Raw genomic sequence first — 21,789 nt, forward strand, 5'->3', positions numbered from 1 at the left:
TTGTGTCAGTCCTTTATTGCTATACTCACTTTATCGCGGTGGTCTGTACCAAACCAACAATACCTCCGAGGTCTGCCTGTATATGGATACTTCACAAGCATAAAGGCATAAGTGAGTACAATACTTAAGAATGGAAAATGGAAATGTGGTGAGACAGGGGTACAAATGAGGCTTCAAATATGTGCAATGTTTTATTTTAAAACAAAGGGAAGTAAATATGACAAAATATTAACATTTTAAAATCTGGATGGTGGGTTTATAGATGTGATTCTCTTGAGTTTTTCTGAATGTTTGAAACAGTTGATAAATGTTTTTAAAAAGATGAATATACTGACAAATTTAAGAACTTGGAATCCCACAGATATCTAAGAACATTAATTTATGGAAAAGAAAAGAACCTGAAAAGTCAGCTAATAACTGAGAGCAATGGATTGAATACTTTTTCATCCTAAGAAAGTGATGACTGTGTCAGGCATGACCTAATCAACATTTTATATATTCATTTATAACTCCATGAGTTAGGTATTACTTTCATTTCACAGATGAGGAAACTGTTACTCAGAAATTAACTTGGCCAGTGATGCAATGAATTAAACAGCAAAGTTGGGATTCAAAGCCAGGTTCAAAGGCTAAACTCCAAGATTCAGGCTGTCTCATATGAATTTCCCCCAGAACAAAGGAGTTCCCCCCACAACTAACATACCTTTAAGTTTTTACACGGTGGAACTCAGAACCAGACATTGCAGCCACCAGAACATTCCCATCTACCTGTCAGAATTCCCAGTGAAGGTCAGCTCCCCCCCACATTCTTTTAAGAGTACCTTGACAGTCAGCAGTCCCTTCCTGGTGATCTGCAGGCCTTGGAAGAAGCATATAGTCTTACAAAGTGAATGAAGGGGAACGGGGGCACTGGAGGGTCTCAAGCACAGCATGATAAAAAAGAGCAAGAGTTTTAAAAGTCTCGTGTGGTATAGAGCTGTTTTTCAAATTAGAGGTGGTAAGGCATTTGTTATAAAATCCGTTCAGGGGGCCATAACCAGAATTTCCTAAAAAAAAAAAAAGAAAAAAAAAGGAAGGAAGGGAACTGATGTATCACATGTACAAAGGGCAAGTGATGCTTTACACAACTGTCACCACTGTATATACTGTACTGACCTCTGTGTGTTCTGGACCGTGGTTCAAATGTATTTCTTACTTGGGTCACCACCGAGGTTTGAAAGTCACTGCTCTAGAAGACAGAGGCTTTAGGGCCCAGACTGGAGGCTGCTGCAGTCCCCTAGATGGGCAGAGGGGACCCTTTAAGGTGGTGGGACAGTAGCAGCAAAAAGAAAAAGATTAACAGAAGAGACACTTAAAAACAGAGAAGAGAATCTGGGTAAGGGAAACCAACGAAAATGCTAAGGTGTTACACCTGGGTCATTTGAGGGGAAAGGTGGCATAATCATAAACAGGCCAACTGTGAAGAAGAGCTGGTGAAGAGGTCCACAGAAGAGGCAGTAGACACCTTTAAGGTGAGATACACTGGTTTCAAGAGACGAGAAGACATCGCGATAGAAAGACAAAAAAAGCTCTGCCACACCATGCCCTCAAAACCAGGTCCCCCACATTGCTTTAATTTAGTCACCTTTTACAATACTATATTAATTCTCTTTCAGCTAAACAATGTTTTAAATTTATGCTCTGTCCTCAACCAAGTGGTTATGACTTTAAAAAGCACATAATCACACTAAAGAACCAATACCATCAGTTAGTCTCTGGCTATTACATTATTTACCATCCCAAGGGCTTCACTTTGATTTAGCATTTGATGGATAAGTACAGACGGGTCTGTCACTTGGCTGCAAGTGCGCCCGCTGACTGCATCAGCACCGGGCTCGGTGAGCTGCAGGAGCCCGGCTGAACCAGCACTACCGGCAGAGAGTCATGCCAAAAGGCGCCCGGCAGCTGCCATGCAGTCTGTGCCCGTCCCGTGAAGCTGTACAGTTGGCTCGAGGGCCCTGCTGATCCAGCGAGAGGGCACAAGGGAAATGGCAGAACTCCAACAGATCACTTTATCCAAGACTGAATCCCCAAAGTACATCAGAATAGACATAATTAAATGAGGCAGTGTGGACCTAAAGGTACAATGTCATCCCCACCAGGCCCTTGATGAAGGGAGTTTTGCTTTACAGAAGCCTTTTTATGAAGTAAATTACATTAATTACCAACATTTAAAAACATCCAACATTTAAGGGTTCTGAATCTCTGATTTATTAGACAGCATGGAATTAACAGGTTTAGGTTATTTTACAAAAAGAGCTCAAGCCGCTCATACACAGCAACTGGGCTTGCTGGGGGAAAAAACAATTCTTCAGACTACTGCAAAAGGACACAAAGACTCCTCATCCTACACACAGTCAGTATGAAAGGGCACACAGACAAGTTTTTTGCAAGACAGAAAACAGAGAAATCCACATACTAAATAACGCGTCCACAATGACTATAACGCACCCCTTAGGGGATAAGCATGTATTTGTAGGAAGCAAAACAAAGCTTTCCATAGAGAAACCATTTTCACGAGATGATTAGGTGGACCTGCAATGAAGAAAATACATTTCAAAAGATGGGTTCACACTTACACTAAGTTTTCACTGAAATACTTACAAATAAAAATAAGACCTTTCTCTGTATCGGAAGAATTTTTTTTTAATATATCATGGATAAAATAAATTTCAGTAAAGGTCCAAATACCATTCAGAAACATACATTTGCAAATAATATAAATAAAAAACAAAAAGTGTGGCAACAAAAATACTGTTTGGAACTACCTAGAATAGGCCAAGCTAAGTTCATGTTCTGCTTCAGGGCATTATATTGAAATGAATCTCATTCTCGCTATAATTTTTTTCTTTTTAACCTTAATCACCAGTGGCTGGGTAACTGAAATGGACATGAGAACTATATAAATGTCAGAGAAATATGTAAACCTCATTAATGTTTCCAAAAATTCATTTAGAGATAGAAACAGGTCCAAATAGATGCCTGTCTAAATGTACTGCAATTACGTTACAATTATTTTTCCAAATACACAGATATGCTCTGTCTTTTCTCAGCTCATTACTGACTCAAACAATTTGCCCTTCTGGGATCAATTGTTTGCTAATAAATAATTGTTTACAGTCACAAAATGATGTTAGGAGGTTTTCTTATTAGTTTTCCTTCTGCACCCTAATAAGATTGAAAACGAGCTGATTCCCCAGAGTCTAACCTTAACCTCGCTTTGTTTCACAGCCCAGGAAATGATGACCCATCTGCTTCAGAAAATAATGGACGGCCGAGAGGAAATATTGTTTAATTGTAGATTAACCTCCTCATGAGGCAGTCTGAAGCAGCTTTAGAATTAGCAACTATAACCAGCAAGGGAAACAAATGGCTCAAGAGCCTTTTTCTCCACCATTTAAGGTCCACAAAGAAGGCAAAGGGGGTTTTACTACCTACATTTATTCACAAACATTTATTTCCACAATGGAAACAAAAACCATCAAGGTCAAAACTGATTCTCAAAAGTGCTGTCGCTGCCCTCCAATTCTGTTTGTCCGAATACCTTTAAATGCAGCAAACCATCTCATGCACTAAAGAAAGTGTTTGTTTTAAAAAAAAGGCAATAAAAACCTCTTTTCCAATATTTTCAGGTTCTTATAATATTAAAATTAAAATTTTTCCCTGGTTTCTTTGTTAAAAGTAATAAATCCACCATTGGGGAGTACGAATTGTTTTATTATCATCAACATGGCACTTAAGTAAATGAAATCTTGTCAAGTACATGGTGACCTACAAGTTCAAAAGAAAAAAGAACAGCATGAGATCAAAGTGGCCAGCCAGGACAAGAGATACAAAAGTGAGAGATTAAATGCAAACACAGCCCTTTATCCAACAGGCTTCACATGCTAAGTCTGTTCTAAAGTCAAACCTGTAAAAGCACACGATATTGAGTATTTAATACTCTGCCCCCTCTCAGGGACTCAACCAATTTAGCAAGGGGACTCTATACCATTCTAACTCAGAGAGGTACAGAAATCCTGAAAACAGTCAGTTATTCCATAAATATTTACTGAGGACTTCCTTCCAGGGCCTGAGTAGACAGGGACAAGGAACAGGACAAAGACTCTTGGGGGTTAGTATTTTATGGTTAAACAAGTGCCTAAGTATCAGGTTTCCCTTAAGCCTGGAAGCCTGGTGCAGGTAATTAAGTAAAAAGCTTTGCCCTAGGTACCAAAAAATAGAAGTGGTTCCTCTCTGTCAGCAGTTACAACCAAGAGCCAAAGACATCTATGAAAATTTCAAAACTAAGGAAATCTGCTATTGCAGGCAAGGCCATATTACTCTGAATTTCCAGTAAGACCTGAAGGTCATTCATTTTGTGTAAATATTAAAGAAACAACCTCTGTGGAGAGGGAAGATTTTTGGTAGTTCAAATTCTTAAATATCTTAAATAGAATTTGCTAAAATAAATTATTCTTGAATTCTTCAACTTAATTTTGAAGCAATGAGTTAGTAATAACTCCAGAGATTCAAATAATAGTGCCTATTCAAGAAGAATGAGAGTTTGACATTCTTCTCTACAAAACAACTAGGCACAATTTTATCCATCAGACGTCTATCAACCTACGGATATTGAAAGCTTGGGAGAACAAGATAAAATCAACTCCAACCCTAGAGTCAGCTGTAATATCGAGCAGGCATCAACAATGCTATTCATGAATTTAGAAAAATTAATAAATCCTGGGGTGAATGCAAGAAAAAGCTCAAATACAGGTGAAGCATACTCACTTGGGTTTTGTTTCTGCATCTGTCACTTGGCGAATGAAGATACCATCTTCGGGATGTTCCGTGTCATCCATTTCATACATATACGATGATGCTATTGCAAGTGTGGTCCCATCATTACTGAAGGCGAGTGACGCAATGCTGGTGGGGTACCGATGGAACTGGCACAATCGCTTTTTGTTAAATGGATCCCAAATATTTACAAATCCATCAGAACCACCTGCAAGTAATTTCAAAAGAGTTACAACAGTTCTTAAAAGCAGATACAGGGCTTCCCTGGTGGCGCAGTGATTAAGAATCCGCCTGCCAATGCAGAGGACACGGGTTTGAGCCCTGGTCCGGGAAGATCCCACATGCCACGCAGCAACTAAGCCCGTGCACCACAACTGCTGAGCCTGCGCTCTAGAGCCCATGAGCCATAACTACTGAGCCCGTGTGCCACAACTACTGAAACCTGCGCGCCTAGAGCCCGTGCTCTGCAACAAGAGAAGCCACTGCAGTGAGAAGCCCGCGCACCACAACGAAGAGTAGCCCCCACTCGCCGCAACGAGAGAAAGCCCGTGCGCAGAAACGAAGACCCAATGCAGCCAAAAATAAAATAAAATAAATAAATTTAAAAAAAAAAAAAAAAAAAAAAAATAAAGCAGATACAAAAATAACCATTATCTTAACCATTTTTAAGGTCACAGAAGTTACAATTTCCCCAGGGAGTACTATATCAGATTTTCTTCCCTTTAAATATCATAAAAAGCAAGCACAATTTTTTAAAACTCTGCCCAAGTATAAACGTGCAGTGTTCAATTAATAGCAAAATGATGTTATCTTAACAACTAGATACAGGTTAGCGTACCTGTGGCAAAGGTATTGTGGATGTTGTGAAACGAAATGGCGTTGACTGGGTAAATTTGCTCAATATTATTTTCTTTTAGTCTGTGACACTTGAAGGCATACTTCTTCTTCTGTACCTCAGGGCTTGGGTCCAAGTACTCAACTGCCACTCGGCCTTCAATAGAGCTTAATACATAACCCTGAAAGGAAATCAGAGGACAAAAATGGTGAATCCCGCTTCCAAAGCAAGGCCTGGATTCTCAAATTCAACCCAATTCCCAAATTCAGCCCACAGTAAAGAAAGATGATTATTTTTAAAATGAAAAGAGAATACAGCCAGGTTTTAACCACATGTTTAAACTGTACTAACATAGTTAAGATCACGCCAAAAATTTAAGAACACTTATACCTGTTTTATTACAAGTAAATAAATAAAAGGCCACCATCATTTGCCTTCTTCATTCTACCAGTACCCTGCACACTGCAATCAAAAATGTTGAGTTATTCTATCAAACCTCAACAAGAATTTTAAAGTGTTTCAATATCATTTATTTGTTGTCCTGTCCAGAAGGGGACTCGAATTCATTCCATCAGCTGGAATATATTTTTCTTTGCTCTACGCCTCCTCACCTCTAGCAACTCGAAGAGAATTGTGTCTCCTTCACTGAGGGTACCAATAATCCAAACCAAGTGGAAAACCAGCCTTCCATCTTGGTCATCCTGCCTCTCGCATTTAACTACAGCAAGTCAAGTGTACACACAAACCACAGAGATTTTCAGCGATGTTCAAAAGTGGCTTATAATTTCAAACCTTTCCTCACTTTGCCTCGAAATAGTATGTCAAAGAAAGTAAGAGATGAAGATAAATATGAAATCTATATATATATTTTTTAATTCTTCAAGGTATGAAAAAGATCTGCTCCTAAAAAACTACTTATGGAGAAAAAAAAAAATCAGTAAAATGTTACTTTTAAACTTCCATCATAAACTGGAAATAAACTCAGACGGAAAATTTTAGATACAAGACATAGTAACATTCATAAATGCAAGCATATTTTAATCATGCACTTAAATCTCTAAAGTTTCACATAACTGCAATTCCTTATCTTCAGTGGAAATTCACAATATCCTGAGAAGAAGAATTGTGATCACCATTTGAGGTACTAGCCTTCTGACAAGCACTAAAGGATAGCCATTAGATTCCAAAGATATCCACTGTTTTTAATGACTTTTCCTCTTGTAAAATTCCTACAGCAGCTGACCCCACCACCAACTTCCCTTCGAACTTTAAGGATTTGGGGAGGAAAGGGCAGATTAATGAAGTGTCACCTCATCTAGTAATGATGATGGAAGGGTGACCTACCCTGTTCGTCATTATATGAGGGACAACGCCTCTCTACCCTCAATGGCATTCTTTTAAAAAAGAAAAATCCAAGTTCTGCTAGCAGACTGACTAAACTCTATTAGCATTAGGGTACAAAGAGGCGCAAAAAAAAAAGAAAAAGAGAGAGAGAAAACAGCAAATTCCATAATCCTAAATTTCCAGGTTTAAATTTGAATTTGCTGGTCTGTAAATTAACATACCTGCAAAGCTCTCTCTGATTACTGTACACCTGTCAAGCATCCTGCACTAGGATCACCAAGGAATCTGAAAACCTCTACTCAAACTCCCAGCAGATTACTTATCCTCTCTGAACATCAAAGCTTTCTCTAAAATTGAGTTAACATACCACCTTTTAACAAAAGGCTATCAAAAATTTACAACAACAAACGCTAAATCTAAATCTAACAAATTCTAAATCACTACTCAAAAAAAAAAAGCAAAGCTTTAAAAGGCAGTGACCAAATCATTATCATATAAGATCCTCTTATTTTCAAATTCCCCAGGCACAGGGAGGAGAGGTCAGTACCTGCTTGTTTGGAAATGCTCGTATGCAGCGAGTCTGGTACTTGAGGCTGGACTCCCGGCGCTGCTGCACGTAGCCCATGTTCCGTAAGTCCCACACCAACACTCTGCGGCCTGCGGTGCCCACAATCAGCCGGTCTCCGGACACTGAGAGGGTATACACCTTTCAAGAAAGACCAAAAATTGCTGAAAATCATCTGCTTGCCTGCAAATGGCATTTCGCACCAAGATAAAGTCCACTAATCATAAAACCATAAAAAAGTTAGCTGATCAGGTTCACAAACACAGGTACAAAATTTTAAGTGCTACAGTTACACAAACCAATTGACACAAAATAATAAACACAAGATATTCTTAATACTTAACCAAGTATCACATAATGCACATTCTAGTTAACTCTCCGAAAGCATCTTTGAAACAATTCTCTTCGTTACTAAAACAAGTTAAATTATTAAACAATTTTTACAGTCCTCTTGTTTCATTCAGTGACAATACAAAATTGTAGAAAATACTCAAAAAGGAGATAATAAAGCCATAAAAACAATTCAAGATACCTTTCAATGGGCTTCTGGCTTTTCATAAAACAATCATTTTCAAAGTTATTTTTCTATGACCACCTTTTGGAAGGATATTTCATGTTGTAACTCTAAAAATCTTGACTCTCCCAGCTGTCACACTGAATAAATAGGCCTTCCCAGGAAGAGTGAGAGAGCTATCATTAATTAGCTTCTTAGTTGCTTTTGGTGGCATAGGAACTCAAAATTAAAAGACAAGGATAGTGGTCTGGCATATGACAAGGCAAATTCTTATACCCTGACGTCATACTGAACACTCAAGACAGAGTTATCTTTAGGGAAAACTTAAAAAGCATTTTATTCCCTAAAAGCATCTATTTTTTTCCCCTCAAAATTCCTTTTCTTCAATATCAAAACAACTTCCACAAAATATTCCTTTAAAACAAATCACAAAATTTCCTGCAAATAAGCATTTAAAGTTACTTATTTTCAAATATGTTATCTGGGGACTAAATAGAGATAGCAAATTCATGAGAATGGTGGCAAAACGTATGTTCCGATCATATTAAATCATTTTTTTAAAGTCTAGACTTCAGGTATATAACTATGCCCTGATCGTTACTTTCAATTAATAAGCAACTCTAATTTAATATTTTAAAACCTGAAAAATCACTATAAAAAATGAAGAGGCCTCATGACATGGTAAGACATCTCTTTAACATTCAGTAATTAAACCTTACGGTTAGTAATCACTAATATGTTAACCACATACCACCAGCCCGGAGGAAAAAAACAAATTGGGTTTCACAATGTAACGACCCGATAGTCTCTACAATCTGGCCTTTAAATTCAACAGCTAATTTGACCAAGGGAAAAACAAGAAATTTTAAAGATTCAAAACAGTAGATTTAACACAAGCGTATTTCAGTAAGACATGTTAAGATTTACCGCTGTTTATTCAGAAAACATGTTTGCAGAAAAACAGAAATTAACTTAAGACATATGAAACACCAAATTAAAAAAAACACAGAAAGAGATCAATTTATAACAGTACAATCAGAATGGGAATTTTATCTTAAATCTTTACTATACAGGTGACACACAAGCTTCTAAAAGTGCTTTCTATCCCCACGGATCATAAATCAAGTAAAAACACTGTCATGCTACTGACTAGGTATATACATTTATCAAAGACAGTATTAAAAAAAGTGACATAATGAACCTTGCTGAACCAATAAGCAGCTTGATTCAGTGTGGCTGTCCATTATATGATATTCTATCAGCAATTTATCACAGCTCTTAACATGTTACATACAACCATAAATCAAAACTAGAAACAATGCAATTATTTTATTCTGAACAAAGGTCTTGCCAGGAGTAGATTCGAATGTGATGTGACAAAAATAATGGCTCTTTGGATGCACTACAGTATATAATGACAGCTAACAGGAACTGAATAGTATATTTACACTGAGGAAATAGACTCAAGTGAAGGATACCTTTAAATTGCTAAAACAATCAATCTTTAAAATTAACTACCACCTGATAAAGTCTGATAAAGGATACAGCAAGAATGCTCAATTACACTTCCACTGTACAGATCAAAAGGTTACAATAATACACAAAGTTTCAGTTTTAAGAAGCTTCCTTCACTACAGCCTTCAAACTACATCTGTCAGTATTAAAAATAAATAAATGGTAAAAACCAGGGAATATAGGCCATCTTTTTCACTAAACTTCAAATGATAACCCACTTCACCCTCTTAGTCAACTCAAGAGAAACCTCAGATCATAAGTGAAAAGGACTGATGCTCCATCCCACTTCCTGGTTTGCGGCCGTCAAACCCAACTGAAGGCAATGGAACAGTCTTTGCTAAATGACTTCTCTGCAAAGTTCAGTCTCTGCTAAATGACTTCTCTGCAAAGTTGCTTCTCAGCCCCAGGACTGAAAGCGTTAATACACGCAAGTGGGTTTAGGACTAGTGCTATCCAGTACAAATATGACAACTGACAGAAAATGTAGACCGAAATACCAAAATTAGTTTTCCTTCACATATTTAGCTGAGTTTGTAAAATAGACTCATCAACTCTTAACCTCTAAATTCAACATCATATTCATCATTTATCAAGTCAAACCATCCCAAGGACCATAATTCCTGTTACAAATATAAAGAGCCTACCTTTTCAGGCTGAGAGAAGGTCCCAGCATTACAAGGGGTTCTGGGATCCCACAATTTAACTGTCTGATCCCAACTCCCAGTAACCATCACATTCACTTCTGGACAGTATTCAACACATCTGATAGGGGCATCATGGGTTCCAACAAGATTTTCTGTAGGAAAAAACAAACCAACAAACCACACCTAGCTTTACTAAACAAAGATTCCTCAAGTGAACAATAGAAGGAAACATTCATTGCACTGTAACGAATCCGCTTCCACCCACTCAACGGAAGTACTACACACAGAAAAATTTCTCCATGACTACGAGAAGTCAGCCTTTCACCTCTGTTCACCTGACAGCGCATAGCTTGATTCACTGGCATGGTAATACCAAAAGCTGACTTCAGTTTCAGATTACATTAAAATGGTGGCATATTTGTTATTTTCCTCACTTGATTCTAGATTCCTTCAAATCAGGAACCTTGTTTAACTCTATAGTTCTGACTATCTAGTACAGGTTCTGATACATGGTAGGTGCTCAAGAAATGAAACGAACCAATGAGTGGAGAACTCTGGTCGAATGGATCTGGATAAAACTTATCGCATTAAGCTGATGTTTCAAAGAAACTTATTTAAGTGGTAACAGGATTATCTGAGAGCTGGGGATGAGGAAGGCAGGGAGTCTTATGATTAACCCACTTGGTTTTCATGGTGGGTCAAATTTCTAATACACAATTTCTTTCCTCTCAATTTCAACTCTTCACCCTATCTGATTCATTCATTCAACTAACATCTACTGAATGTCTACTATGTGCCAGAATCTATACCACAGGCTAAGGATACAACAAAGAACAAACAATATGTGGCCCTGATCCTCAAAGAGGAAAACTACCTGTTTAAAAACATACTTTTGTTTCTCGTTTAAATGGTATCTCGTGAAGTTCAGCAATGACCTTCTGAGAATAAACAGCTAATTCCCTTAATTATGGTCTCTAACATCAAAAACCTTTGTTTGCTTTTCAGTGCTTTTTTTCTCCTGAGCTTTCAAACAAATAGAACCTAAACCTGCAAGCTAACTTCCCATCTAGAATAAACTGCTAGCAAACAAAACCAAACATCTGCAGCTGTAAGTTACATGACAAAACGGCTTTCATGCAAAAGCCTCTTCTGATTGGATCCTTCTTTTTTTTTTTTTTGATAAGATATCGTGCCCATCCTCTATCCGTCCTCCCACTGTCCAACTCATCCTCGTTAGTCATATCGCTGTGCCTTGCCATGTCCTTCAAGTACATCTATGTCTAACGTATGCATATACCAAAAAAAAAAACCCTCCACTAGAGAGCTCTGTGTATTCGGGTTCCATTCCAATCTCTACTCTGCTCCAAAGTCACCATAAAAATGTGGGTAAGTTATTTCGTATCTCTTAGAAATTAACTAAAAGAAAACGTGCCATCTTGTCCTTCACTCAATAAATGCAACTGAAGCATATTCTATGCTAAACAATTATACAAGCAGGGTTAACATGGTATCCGGACAGGGTTGGCTATTTTATAATGTTAAATTTTTTAAAACCTATCTTCCTTCAGTCTAAACTAAATTAGCTGCTGAAAAGAGAACGCTGAAACATCAGCACTGTCCTGGAAAAATCCTACTGAAAGGTAGTCCACTGCGGGACCCAGTCCCCTTCTGAGGGCAAGGGAGAGGTCAAATACTTAAGTGCCACTTCACGTAAACACTGTGGATGGAGACCATGAGTTTCACTGATAAAATCCATGCATGATATTTTGTGATTGTAATTTAATGGTTATCATTTAAACGAAAAAGTCCTGAATTTAAGCCATTTTTACTTGTATCTAAGCAACTTAGGAACTAAGCAATTCAGGAACTACTCTTCATGAATAAACATTTACAAGTAAGCACTAACTAAGAAAATACTAAACTGGTAAAAACGTGGCTATGTTACCTTGATCAGTGTTCAAATCATGCATTTTCAATTGATGGTCTAATCCCCCACTCCAGGCATGTGTTGGATCCTACAAAACAAAGTTGCAAGTCATTTAAAACTTACAGAGCTTTAAAAAGAATTTAAAAATTCCTGTTTCCACAGCCAACTATCCAGTTTATGCTCAAGACGAGAGGTACACTGGGCTCAGCTACTCATTGTAAACAAACAACAAAACAGTACAAAAAATAAAGCAAATTACGGAGCTGAGAAAACTACTACGCCAGAAAATTAAGGAAGAACTGTTCACCACACTGGCTGACAGCCAACAGGCATTCCCATAGACTCGAAAACAGACCTTCCTTTTAACAAGGCAGCCAAATGTTACTGTCTTGTTGTGAGTTTCAAACACATTACGTCCAAAAGGTCTGCAGAGTTACGCCATTAGAATCCAAGGGGAGACGGAGTTCCTGACGTCTGCAAGTCCCCAGCGCCAAAAAAACCCCCCACACAAAAACAAAACCAAACAAACCAAAAAACAGTACCTGGGGCGCAAGGTAAGTGTTGGGGGAAGGGAGGGGAGCTGTCCAAATGACCCCACCGACAAAAGCCTCTGCCCAACAACGGAAAACGGACACTGTTGACCAGGAACACCACACCGAGGATATTAAAGGGGGGCAGGAGCGGAAGCGGAGGACACCTACGTAGAAAGCGCAGTCCAGGACGGCGCCGGTGTGCTGGTACTTGAGCCGCATGGAATTGGCCGGCACATCGTAGAGGCGCACGGACGTGTCCCAGGAGGAGACCAACAGGAACTGGGAGGTGTTCGGGCTGAACTTCACCGAGGAGATGCCGTCCTCGGGTGGCTGGTTCAGCTTGAACTCGTTAGAACCGGTCATCTACGGAACAAGCGCCCAGTGAGAGTCCCCAAGGGTTCGGGGGCTGGACTCGCCGACGGCGGGGCAGCGAGGGGGCCCCACCGGGGCGGGGCCTAGGGAAGGCCGCCGACACGGCCTCTGCGCCGACACGGCCTCTGCGCCTGCGCGGAACCGCCGCGCCCGCCGCGGTCCGGCCTCATCTCCCCCACCCCGCCCGCCGTCCCTCCTAAGCGCCCCAGCCGGCCGGGCCGCCGCCACCGCCACCGCACCCCTAACTCCAGCCTCCAGCGTGGCCCGCCGCGGGCTCCTGCACCCCGGCCTCCCCCGCTGGGCCTGCCGCCCCGCGTGCTCCTGAAATAAAAGAAAACCTATGGAAGAGGAACTGGTTCCCAGAGGACGGCTCCGCCAGCTCCGGGCCCGAGGTGGGAGTGGAGGGGTCCCCAGAGAGTTCGCTACTGCGCCCGGCCGCCTCTCCCCGTTACCTTAGGCTCCCTCAGAAGCAACTTCGCCGCTACTCGCCACCGCCTAGCTTCCCTCGAAGCTCTCGCGGGCCGGGCGAAGGGGGCGGAGAGGAAGTTCCAGCCAATGCCTGCCATTGGCTGATTTCAAACGCCAACGTCTCGCTCTAGGCAGCCGATTGGTCCGCCCCGGAGGCCGGGCGTCGGTCAACTCAGGCAACCTGTTCCGGCACAGAGGCTTTTCCGATCACGTGGCCTCTTTTCACCACCAGGCTGCGGCGCCAGCGGCGGTGCCGGACGAGTGAAAACTACAACTCCCAAAGAGCATCGCGCCAAGGCTACGCTCACGCCCTCGCCCGTCCGTGTGCGGCACGCTGGGAAATGTAGTCTCCCTGGGGCCGACGCCCGGCCTGTCCTCTGAATAGTAGGCGGGAAAGATGCTCTTTCCAGTTGACTCTTGGGGCCCTCCCCATCTCAGTTAATCTCTCAGACACAAGAACCTTATTTTGGTCAGTACTTTTATAGAGCTAAATTAGTCTCCCTTCCACTGCACATGCATATGCCCATGAAGTTGACCAAAACTGGAGTGGAGAAAAAAATATTTGCTCTAATGAAGTGTATATTTTGCCCTGCTTTTTTCTCATTTTCCTGGACTTTCCACCTATGAACCGGGCTCTCACATTTCCCACTGTCGAAGATCTACTGACCTTAGAGATACTCATCCTTATTTATACTCTGCTTTATCTCTTCATTCCATTTTCCTGCAAACATTTATTGAACACCCAGCACACCCAGGCCTGGTGAGAAAACCAGGAAGATGCATTAATCAGACCAATTCTTGCTCTTGAGGAACTCTTTGTCCAGAAGGTTGGACAGACTGAGAAACAAATGATTACTCTGCAGTGTGTTAAAGCTCAAAAGCCTCTTTGAGACATATGTTCAAGTAGGGCCCTAAACAGCTACAAGCTTCTCCCACCCCAAGAACTTGCCAGACTTGCAGGCTCAGTTTGCTGGATTTTCTGTTTCTAGAATCCTCCAGAAATAGGAGAATCAAGAACATTGCTCCTGTAATGAGAAGTAATTTGGTCTCCATGAAAGAAAAGCAATACTTAATTTATAACTAGAATGCTGTGACTCAGTTACTCTTGAATATCAAAAGTGCACTGAAAATTTTCAATTTAATCCATGCTATAACCTCTTTTTCACAGGCTTTTGTAAAAAAAAAAAAAAATCTTATGTTATTAAATGATCTTGTATGAAGTGGGAGGAAACTGCTGAGGTTAAAGTGTTTAATTTCTAAGGTACCTTGATAGAGAAAAAGTGTTGTTGGTCCTTATGCATTCATATACGCTGACTCAGGTGCACTTTTTTATGAATGGTGACACAGTAAACACACAACAACCACCCTTCTGCCCGGTGTATTGATGATATTCCTGTCAAAAGAACAGATTCTTGCCCTGTCTCCTCACCAGTCCTCATACTTGGTTCTCTCTCCTCTTTCAACAACTTAATGGCTAGGTTAAGAATTTTAAAGTGCAGTGCCTTGCCTCCATTCTAATTTTGGCTAAATAATTTTATCTCCAAATAATTTTATTTGGTTCCCTCTCCCAGTTGTTTATTTAATTCTACTAGTGTTTCGAGATTCTGAGCATGACTTATCCACTAATAAAATCTAAGCGTATTTCATTATCCAGTGTGTGTATGATTCAGGTCCCTCTGGGCAGGCAGTTGCAGCCGGACTCGATTTGAGTTTTAAGAAACGTCAATCTTTTAAATCCAGTTTAGAGCCTGAAAGGAGGCTGATGATTTTGCTGCTTATTCAAATGAATTGATAGTCTTGAGATAGGAAATCTGGCCACAATGGAGTCTTGAACATTTCAAATCCAAATGCAAAGCCGTGTGTGTGTGCGTGTGTGTGTGTGTGTGTATACTTAGTTACCTATAAGAAAGAGGAATTCCTAGAAACTAATCACACTGTTGGATCACCTTTGACTACTAATTTCTGGATTAGTAAAAAAAGTGAAGTACCCGCTATATGACAAACTGGAAAAGGATCATCCCTAAAATCTTAAGGGCAAAAACCACTCTGCCATTAACTGCCTACAGGAAACAACTTCCTATGAAAGAAGTAAGCCCAAGAAGGATATAGTGACCCAATACTGTTAAAACCATCATCTCTTCTTAAAAAACGTAATCTATTGAAGTGCAGACAAAAATGATATGGGTGAAATATTCCTATACAAGTAGTTCCTTGAAGGCAGTTTGGTTATTTCTGCATGGAATATTCAAATAGCAACTTGAGAGGAAAGAAAAATTTAAAGCAGGTTATCTGGAAAGAGAAAACTTCATTGAAATATGTGTACCAAATAAATCAGAAAAAAACAGATCCAGTGTCAGTTCTGTTTTCTCTCTGACTAGCCAATATCTAGCATAGTTTTCAGCAAGTACTAGGGCTCAGTAAATATTTATTGAACTGAACTCAGCTGAAATGAAATAAATGCAATTGACCTAACAGCACTGGCACATGTGTTCTTGGATTTTATGAAATCTAACATAAAAAAATATGACCTCACAAATGGACAAGACACCAGGCATTTCAGACATGACACTGCGGGTCACATAGACGGGTAACAGATATCCTACATACTTTCATAAAATGCAGATAATTTCGATGCCTCTCGGCTCAGAGAGACAGGTCTGTCACGCAAATATTCCCCTACTAGAGGATGGGATCCGGGCTCCGCGCTGCCGACTCCCGGCACCTTTGCAGCGGCTAAGGAGTAGCCCGGGGCTGGAGGCAGGAGGACCCGGGAGCTCGCCCCACGTGACACCGAACCATCAGCATCCTCAAAGCTCAGGCAATTTTTTTTTTTTCTGACGTTTTACAAGGAACAGGTGGCTGCGATCTAACACTGCGAGACTGCGATTTGCATGACACTCGCGCGCGTCTGTCCTCTCGGTGCCGCGCCCGCCCAGCCAAGGTGAGGCAGCAGGTGCTGGGGCGCCGAGGTCCGTGGGCGCGCAAACCGCGCGCCAGGGTTCCATTCAGTGCCCGCTGCCACGTGCTTGCCCGCGACCCGACCCCTTAGCCACGCACAATGCAAACTATAAACAACAACAACAAAACAGTGTGGGGAGGAGCCTTTGCCTCCCGCGCTTTCTTTGCCTAGTCTCGGGCCTCATCCCTCCTCAGCCGAAGTGCTGCCTTTCCGCGCCCTGTTCCCGCACCGCGCGGCTCGGGAACCGTGAGCGGCTGGAAGCCTGTCGCGCCAGGCTGGGGGACGAGCAAACCGGGCTCTATACCTGATCCAGGCAGCGCCGCCCCACCTGCCCTGTGCCCTCGGAGAGGAGGCTCCTGTCACAGGTTGGACCACGTCGTACGACGCCCTGCTGCCGCCAACCCCGAGGCGCTCCCAGGGCTGGAAAGAAGCTCGTTCCAGGAGGCAACCGCTTCGGCAGTGAAGCCTGCCGCCCCCCATCTGTACCTCTCCGCGCGGGCTCCGGAGCTGGATTCCCGCCGAGGTGAGCCTCCGCCGCGCGGAGACTACGGGCACCAGCTAGTGGAAAGGGGTGCGCCTCCAGCCCACGTGCCGCCTCGGCGGGGCCAAGGTCCCAACCTTTAACCTCTGACCCCCCGCCCCACCTTCCACGTGGGGCGAGCCCGACCTCTTCTGACGCCCGCCTGCAAGCTCTTCCACGGAAAAGCGAGAAAACCTGCGCGTTAGCACACCGGACAATCAATTCCACCGAAGTTAGCAACGATGCTTAAAATGTTTTATTTTTTTCTTTTCAAAAATATTTACAGATCTGAAATCTCCCCCCCCCCTTTCGCCCCTACCCATCCTCGGGACAAGGGAAACGAAAAGAGGAGTCGAGATCATTGTTCAAAGCCCCCAAGGGCTGGCTCGGCCAGCCGTGTGTGCGTGTGCATATATACAGGTGTATATATGGGGAGAAGAATGTACCTGGTCTGGTGTTTTTCTGATTTTTTTTCCTACCGATCAATGTCGATCTGGCCTAAACTCCCTTTCCCACCACCACCGTAGAACATCCCCTCGAACATGGTTTTCAAAACGTATTGGTTTGTTTGGGGTAGAAAGCAGATGATCTGGCTGGAGGAATGCCGATAAATACCAGAAACAATCAAAACAAAAAGTAGGGCAGAGGCCATAAACAAGAGGTAACGAATACACATGGTGTATCTCGTAATATTTCTGGAAACGCGCCGCCCTGCTCCGGAGCGGGGGCAGCCCGCGCCAGGCTGGCGGGGAGCGGGCGGGCGGCGCGGGGCCGGCGGGCCGCTCAGTAGTCGAGCTTGCTGTAGAGGTTGTAGAGCGGTAAGGCCGAGAGGTTGCTGCCCGGGTAGTAGAGCGGAGCGGGGAAGGCGAGCGAGCGCGGCACCGGCACGCGCAGCAGCGAGCTGTCCCGGAACACCAGCGGCATTCCCACCAGAGTCTGCGCCGACGCGTGCGCCATGTTGGCCGCCTCTAGCTCCGCGGAGAGCTGCCGCTTCCACTTGTTGCGGCGGTTCTGGAACCAAGTCTTGACCTGGGTCTCGGTGAGCTGCAGGCTGGAGGCAAGGCAGGCGCGCTCCGAGCTGCTCAGGTAGCGCTTCATGTCGAAGGTGGACTCGAGCTGGTACACCTGGCTGCGCGAGAAGACCGTGCGCGTCTTCTTCTTGGCCGCGCCCGCCTGCCTCTCGGCGCCGCCGCCGTCCCGCGGCCGCTCGGGCCCCGGCGACGGCGAACCCGCGGGCAAGAGCCTCTCTTTCTCTTCCTTAAAGTCTGGGTGCGAAGAAAGGAAAGGCGTGCGCTCCGAGCTCGCCGGCCCCGCGCCTCCGCTGCCCTTGGGGGTGCCTGGGGAGTGAGAACAAAGAGGAAGGCCATGGAGTTGGGAAGCCTCAAAGACCCCCAGCTCTCGCCGGAACCAGGGGGTTGGCAGGCGCCTGCAGCCTTGGTCCCATCTTCCTTGGTCCCACCCCCATCCTCTTCTCTCCCTCTCGCTGAAACCCAAAGCCCGGCACCCGGCTTTTGAAAAGCAACAGGACAGGGATCCAGCTACTTCGAGTCTGGGGTCTCTGTGCTCCCAGCTTCGTGAAAGGACGTGTGGCAACAGGGGGAGGAGATCTGGAGGGGGGACATTAGCATCATTTTAAAAGATGATTTTGCCTTGTAATAACTGAACTGGAAGAGTTCCCTGAGCTTTATAGTGTGGCATCATTTCACAGGCCGTTTGTTCTGAAATCACGCTAAGGACTAACGCGGGGCTCCCCTTGGTCAGATGTTGTAAAGAGGAACCATCTACGAAAGGCACCATTGTCAATCATCTTTGAGTGCTAATCATTCCGAGGAGAAGGAGAGAGAGAGAGAGAGGCAGAGGTCGAGAGAGCGGAAGAGAGAGAGAAGAAAAAGACGCTGAAAGAGATTGCCGTAGAGACGGACCGACCGCTCAGATCCGACTTCCAGACCTCGTGTGCAGAAAGTATACGATGTGCAAAGGGGATATTGAGGGCACAGCCATGCGTGCGGCAGGCCCTGTGCCCAACCCACTATGGTACACTCTCCCTCCAGCCCAACCTTCCCCAAAACCGCGCCGCGCGACATCTGTGTTCCCGGTTTCTTCCCGAGCGCCCGCCGGGCGGAGGAGTCAGCACCGAGGGCGCGTCTCCTCCCCTCGGCGCTGGACCCCGCGCGGCCGCGGCTCTGGCCAGGGGAGGGGGGGCCGACGCGAGAGCCCCCGCACAGCTTCCCTCCCCTAGAGCTTGCTCGCTGCTGACCCAGGGGCGTGCGATCCTTACCCAGGCAAGGAAAGGGGATGGGGGGGTGGTGCTTGGGGCCGGGCTCCTTGGGGCCGTGCGGGTCTGGGCAGAAGCAGGCGGGTGCCTTCCAGCCGTCGTCCGGCTCCTCCTCCTCCGAGGACACGGACAGGCTGCGCTTCCTGGTCGGCCAGCCGGCGGGCTCCCGTGGCGCCTCCGAGGGGCCCCCGCCCAGGATGGACTGAATGGTGAAGCTGGAGACGCCGCCGGCCGCCGGACACCCCTTGCCCGCATCTTCCTTGCTTCCCATCCTGGGTTCATAAGAAATCGGAGGAAACCAAGAACTCCCTTTAGAGATGATCTGGGTGGAAGGTGGTGCAGGCAGGCAAGCAGGCAAGCGGGGGGGGGGGGGGGGGGGGGGGAGGGGAGCCAGGGGGAGGGGGCGGCGAAGCTGGCGAGGCGTCCCCTCCGCGCGGGGGACACGCGGGCACCGGACGGCTGCGCTGGGGTCCGTGCCCGCCCGGCTTTAGGTGCGGCCGCCCAGCCCCGGCGCGAATGCCCCTTCCTTGCCCGCCAGCTCGCCGGGTCCCCGGCGGCGCAGAGGTGGCGCGGCCTCATTTGCATAGAGGTTACTCAGACGCGGCCAATCGCAGCGCCGCCGAGCGGCCCCGGAAAATTTCAAAAAAGCCCAGGCCCCGCACGCAGCGCCTGTGCTCCCCGGAGCGCGCAAAGAGCCGGGCGGGCATCTGCTGTGTCCAACCAGCCTGGACCGAAAGCAACATAGATTCCAGCCCAAGTTCCTACCCTGTGTGGCGACACTGATCGCTCGGACCCCTGCCCTCTCGAGAGGTAGGGGCAGTTCGGGGCTCAGCTGGAGTGACCCGACGCCTCCCATAGGCGACGGGTCCTCGCACCCTCAGAGGGGCTCACAGGCTGTTCCACGACCCTCCCCAAACTCACTCCTTCTCGCCTGGGCAGGCAAGCAGGGCTGGCACCCCGCAGACCGCTGCGCCCGGCGCGGGAGGCGGGGCGGGGGGGGCGTGGGATTTAGGAGCGTGCGCATAGGAACTGATGCTCTTTCCGGGAGCTTAACGGGGAGGCCTGGGAGCAGACAACTTGTGCCCTTCCCCGCCTACAGACCCCACCCCTGTCACAGGCCCAACGGGGCTGCAATATCGTTGGGGGTGGGGGAGGGAAGCCCTAGATCTTGTTTCAAGAGATCCGGGTTCAAGTCCCAGCACCCTCATTTCCATGCTGCGTGAACTTGGACAAGTGAAGTCCCAGTCGGAGCCTCACTGCCCTCATAGGTGATATGAACTTCTCGTTAATATCTCCCCTTCACCTGTTTCGAGGATGGCCTTAGGTAGGAATGAAAAAGCACCGGAAAGCCTAGAATCACTAGGAGCTCATAGTAGGTCCTCTGTAAACCTTTGTAAACAGCCCAGAGCTCGGCCTCCTGTTCCATAAGTGACTCTCACTTTTAGGCAGATATTGGAGGTGAGGGAATTGCTGCAAAAAGAGAAGCGCTTCGCTCCAGGAAAGGAGAGAAGGAGGTGAGGAGAGCGACGTGGTTTTAGAATTAGAGAAAGTGTATTCAAATGGCTGGGTGACCTTGGACAGGATACGTAAACTTTCTGAGCCTCGGTTTCCTCATTCCTAAAATTGGGGGGAGAAGCAACGATTACCTCGCAGAAGCTGTATGAGGTCAAAGCGCCTAACTCTGAGCACAGCTTGCGGTGGGCGCTCAATTAACCATATTTCCCTACCTCATCCTCACGGCCCCCTCAAAGCCCTGACTCTTGTTCTTTTAATTCCCAGATCAGCTGGTACAGGATGTGGAACCAGTCCGGCGCAGGCAAAATGTTTCGGGGGCACAGCTGTCTATACAAGCGTCGAGGAACCGAAGGTGGAAGCAAGGCTCCGAGGCGCTCAGACAACCCCACCCCCTGGGTCTGAGGCCTCGAGACCGCTCGACCAAATGATCCCGGGAGCCCTGACCCTAGGGTGCCCCCCAAATGCAGCCAAGGGTGAGAGGAGACTCTGGAATCAGTCCCTACAAATGTCCAGACGCTGCACCATGACGGTGCAGTTCCCTCCTCGCCCGCGCCGCGCCCGGGTTATTGAGCAAAGCGCTTATAATATCATTAGCCGCGGTGAGTTACCGACTGCAGCCTTACCCGTGGCAGAACCTCTCCCTACTTAACTCCTCCAAGGGCTCGTTAATGGGCTAATTGATTAGGAGTCGGCGGCGCAACCGGGGCAGAGGCAGGCAAGGGGGCGGGGGGTGGGCAGAGGCTGTGCGCCACGGCCCGGGAGGCCCGCGAGGGGCAGGTGCCGGCCTCCGTCACCGCATTAACCTCTTCAGGGCTCGGCGGCGGGGTCGAGACACATTACAAATGGTCAGCTTTAATCATGGTGTCAGCTCATTAACCCGGAAGGACCCGGTGCTGAAATACAATTTGTGCGTCCCCCTGTGCGGGGCCGCGGCGCAGGCTCCCGGGCCACGTCACAGCCCGTCCCGCGCGCTCCCGCACGGTTG

General features: G+C 45.6%; 2 protein-coding genes across 3 annotated transcripts; both read right to left on the reverse strand.

Moving 5' to 3' along the window:
- Window positions 1-2,030: 2,030 nt before the first annotated feature.
- Window positions 2,031-13,635, reverse strand: BUB3 (BUB3 mitotic checkpoint protein). 2 transcript variants are annotated; one of them, XM_036829133.1, is made up of 8 exons: window positions 13,520-13,635; window positions 12,864-13,058; window positions 12,181-12,250; window positions 10,236-10,387; window positions 7,545-7,703; window positions 5,657-5,834; window positions 4,810-5,026; window positions 2,031-2,574 (listed from the first exon to the last, which is right to left on the reverse strand). In XM_036829133.1, exons 1-8 carry the CDS (start codon window positions 13,631-13,633, stop codon window positions 2,565-2,567), a joined length of 1,095 nt encoding a protein of 364 aa, XP_036685028.1. In that variant the 5' UTR covers window positions 13,634-13,635; the 3' UTR covers window positions 2,031-2,564. The 2 variants fall into 2 exon arrangements, with proteins under 2 accessions (XP_036685028.1, XP_036685027.1); XM_036829132.1 differs by having other exon boundaries at window positions 2,227-3,810.
- Window positions 13,636-17,797: 4,162 nt separating this feature from the next.
- On the reverse strand, window positions 17,798-20,151 carry HMX2 (H6 family homeobox 2). The gene is made up of 3 exons (XM_036829580.1): window positions 20,055-20,151; window positions 19,293-19,561; window positions 17,798-18,351 (listed from the first exon to the last, which is right to left on the reverse strand). The coding sequence occupies exons 2-3, from the start codon at window positions 19,558-19,560 to the stop codon at window positions 17,798-17,800; spliced, it is 822 nt and encodes a 273-aa protein (XP_036685475.1). The 5' UTR covers window position 19,561; window positions 20,055-20,151.
- Window positions 20,152-21,789: the final 1,638 nt, after the last annotated feature.

This window comes from Balaenoptera musculus, chromosome 16 (genome assembly GCF_009873245.2).
Source record: "Balaenoptera musculus isolate JJ_BM4_2016_0621 chromosome 16, mBalMus1.pri.v3, whole genome shotgun sequence".
NCBI lineage: Eukaryota > Metazoa > Chordata > Mammalia > Artiodactyla > Balaenopteridae > Balaenoptera > Balaenoptera musculus.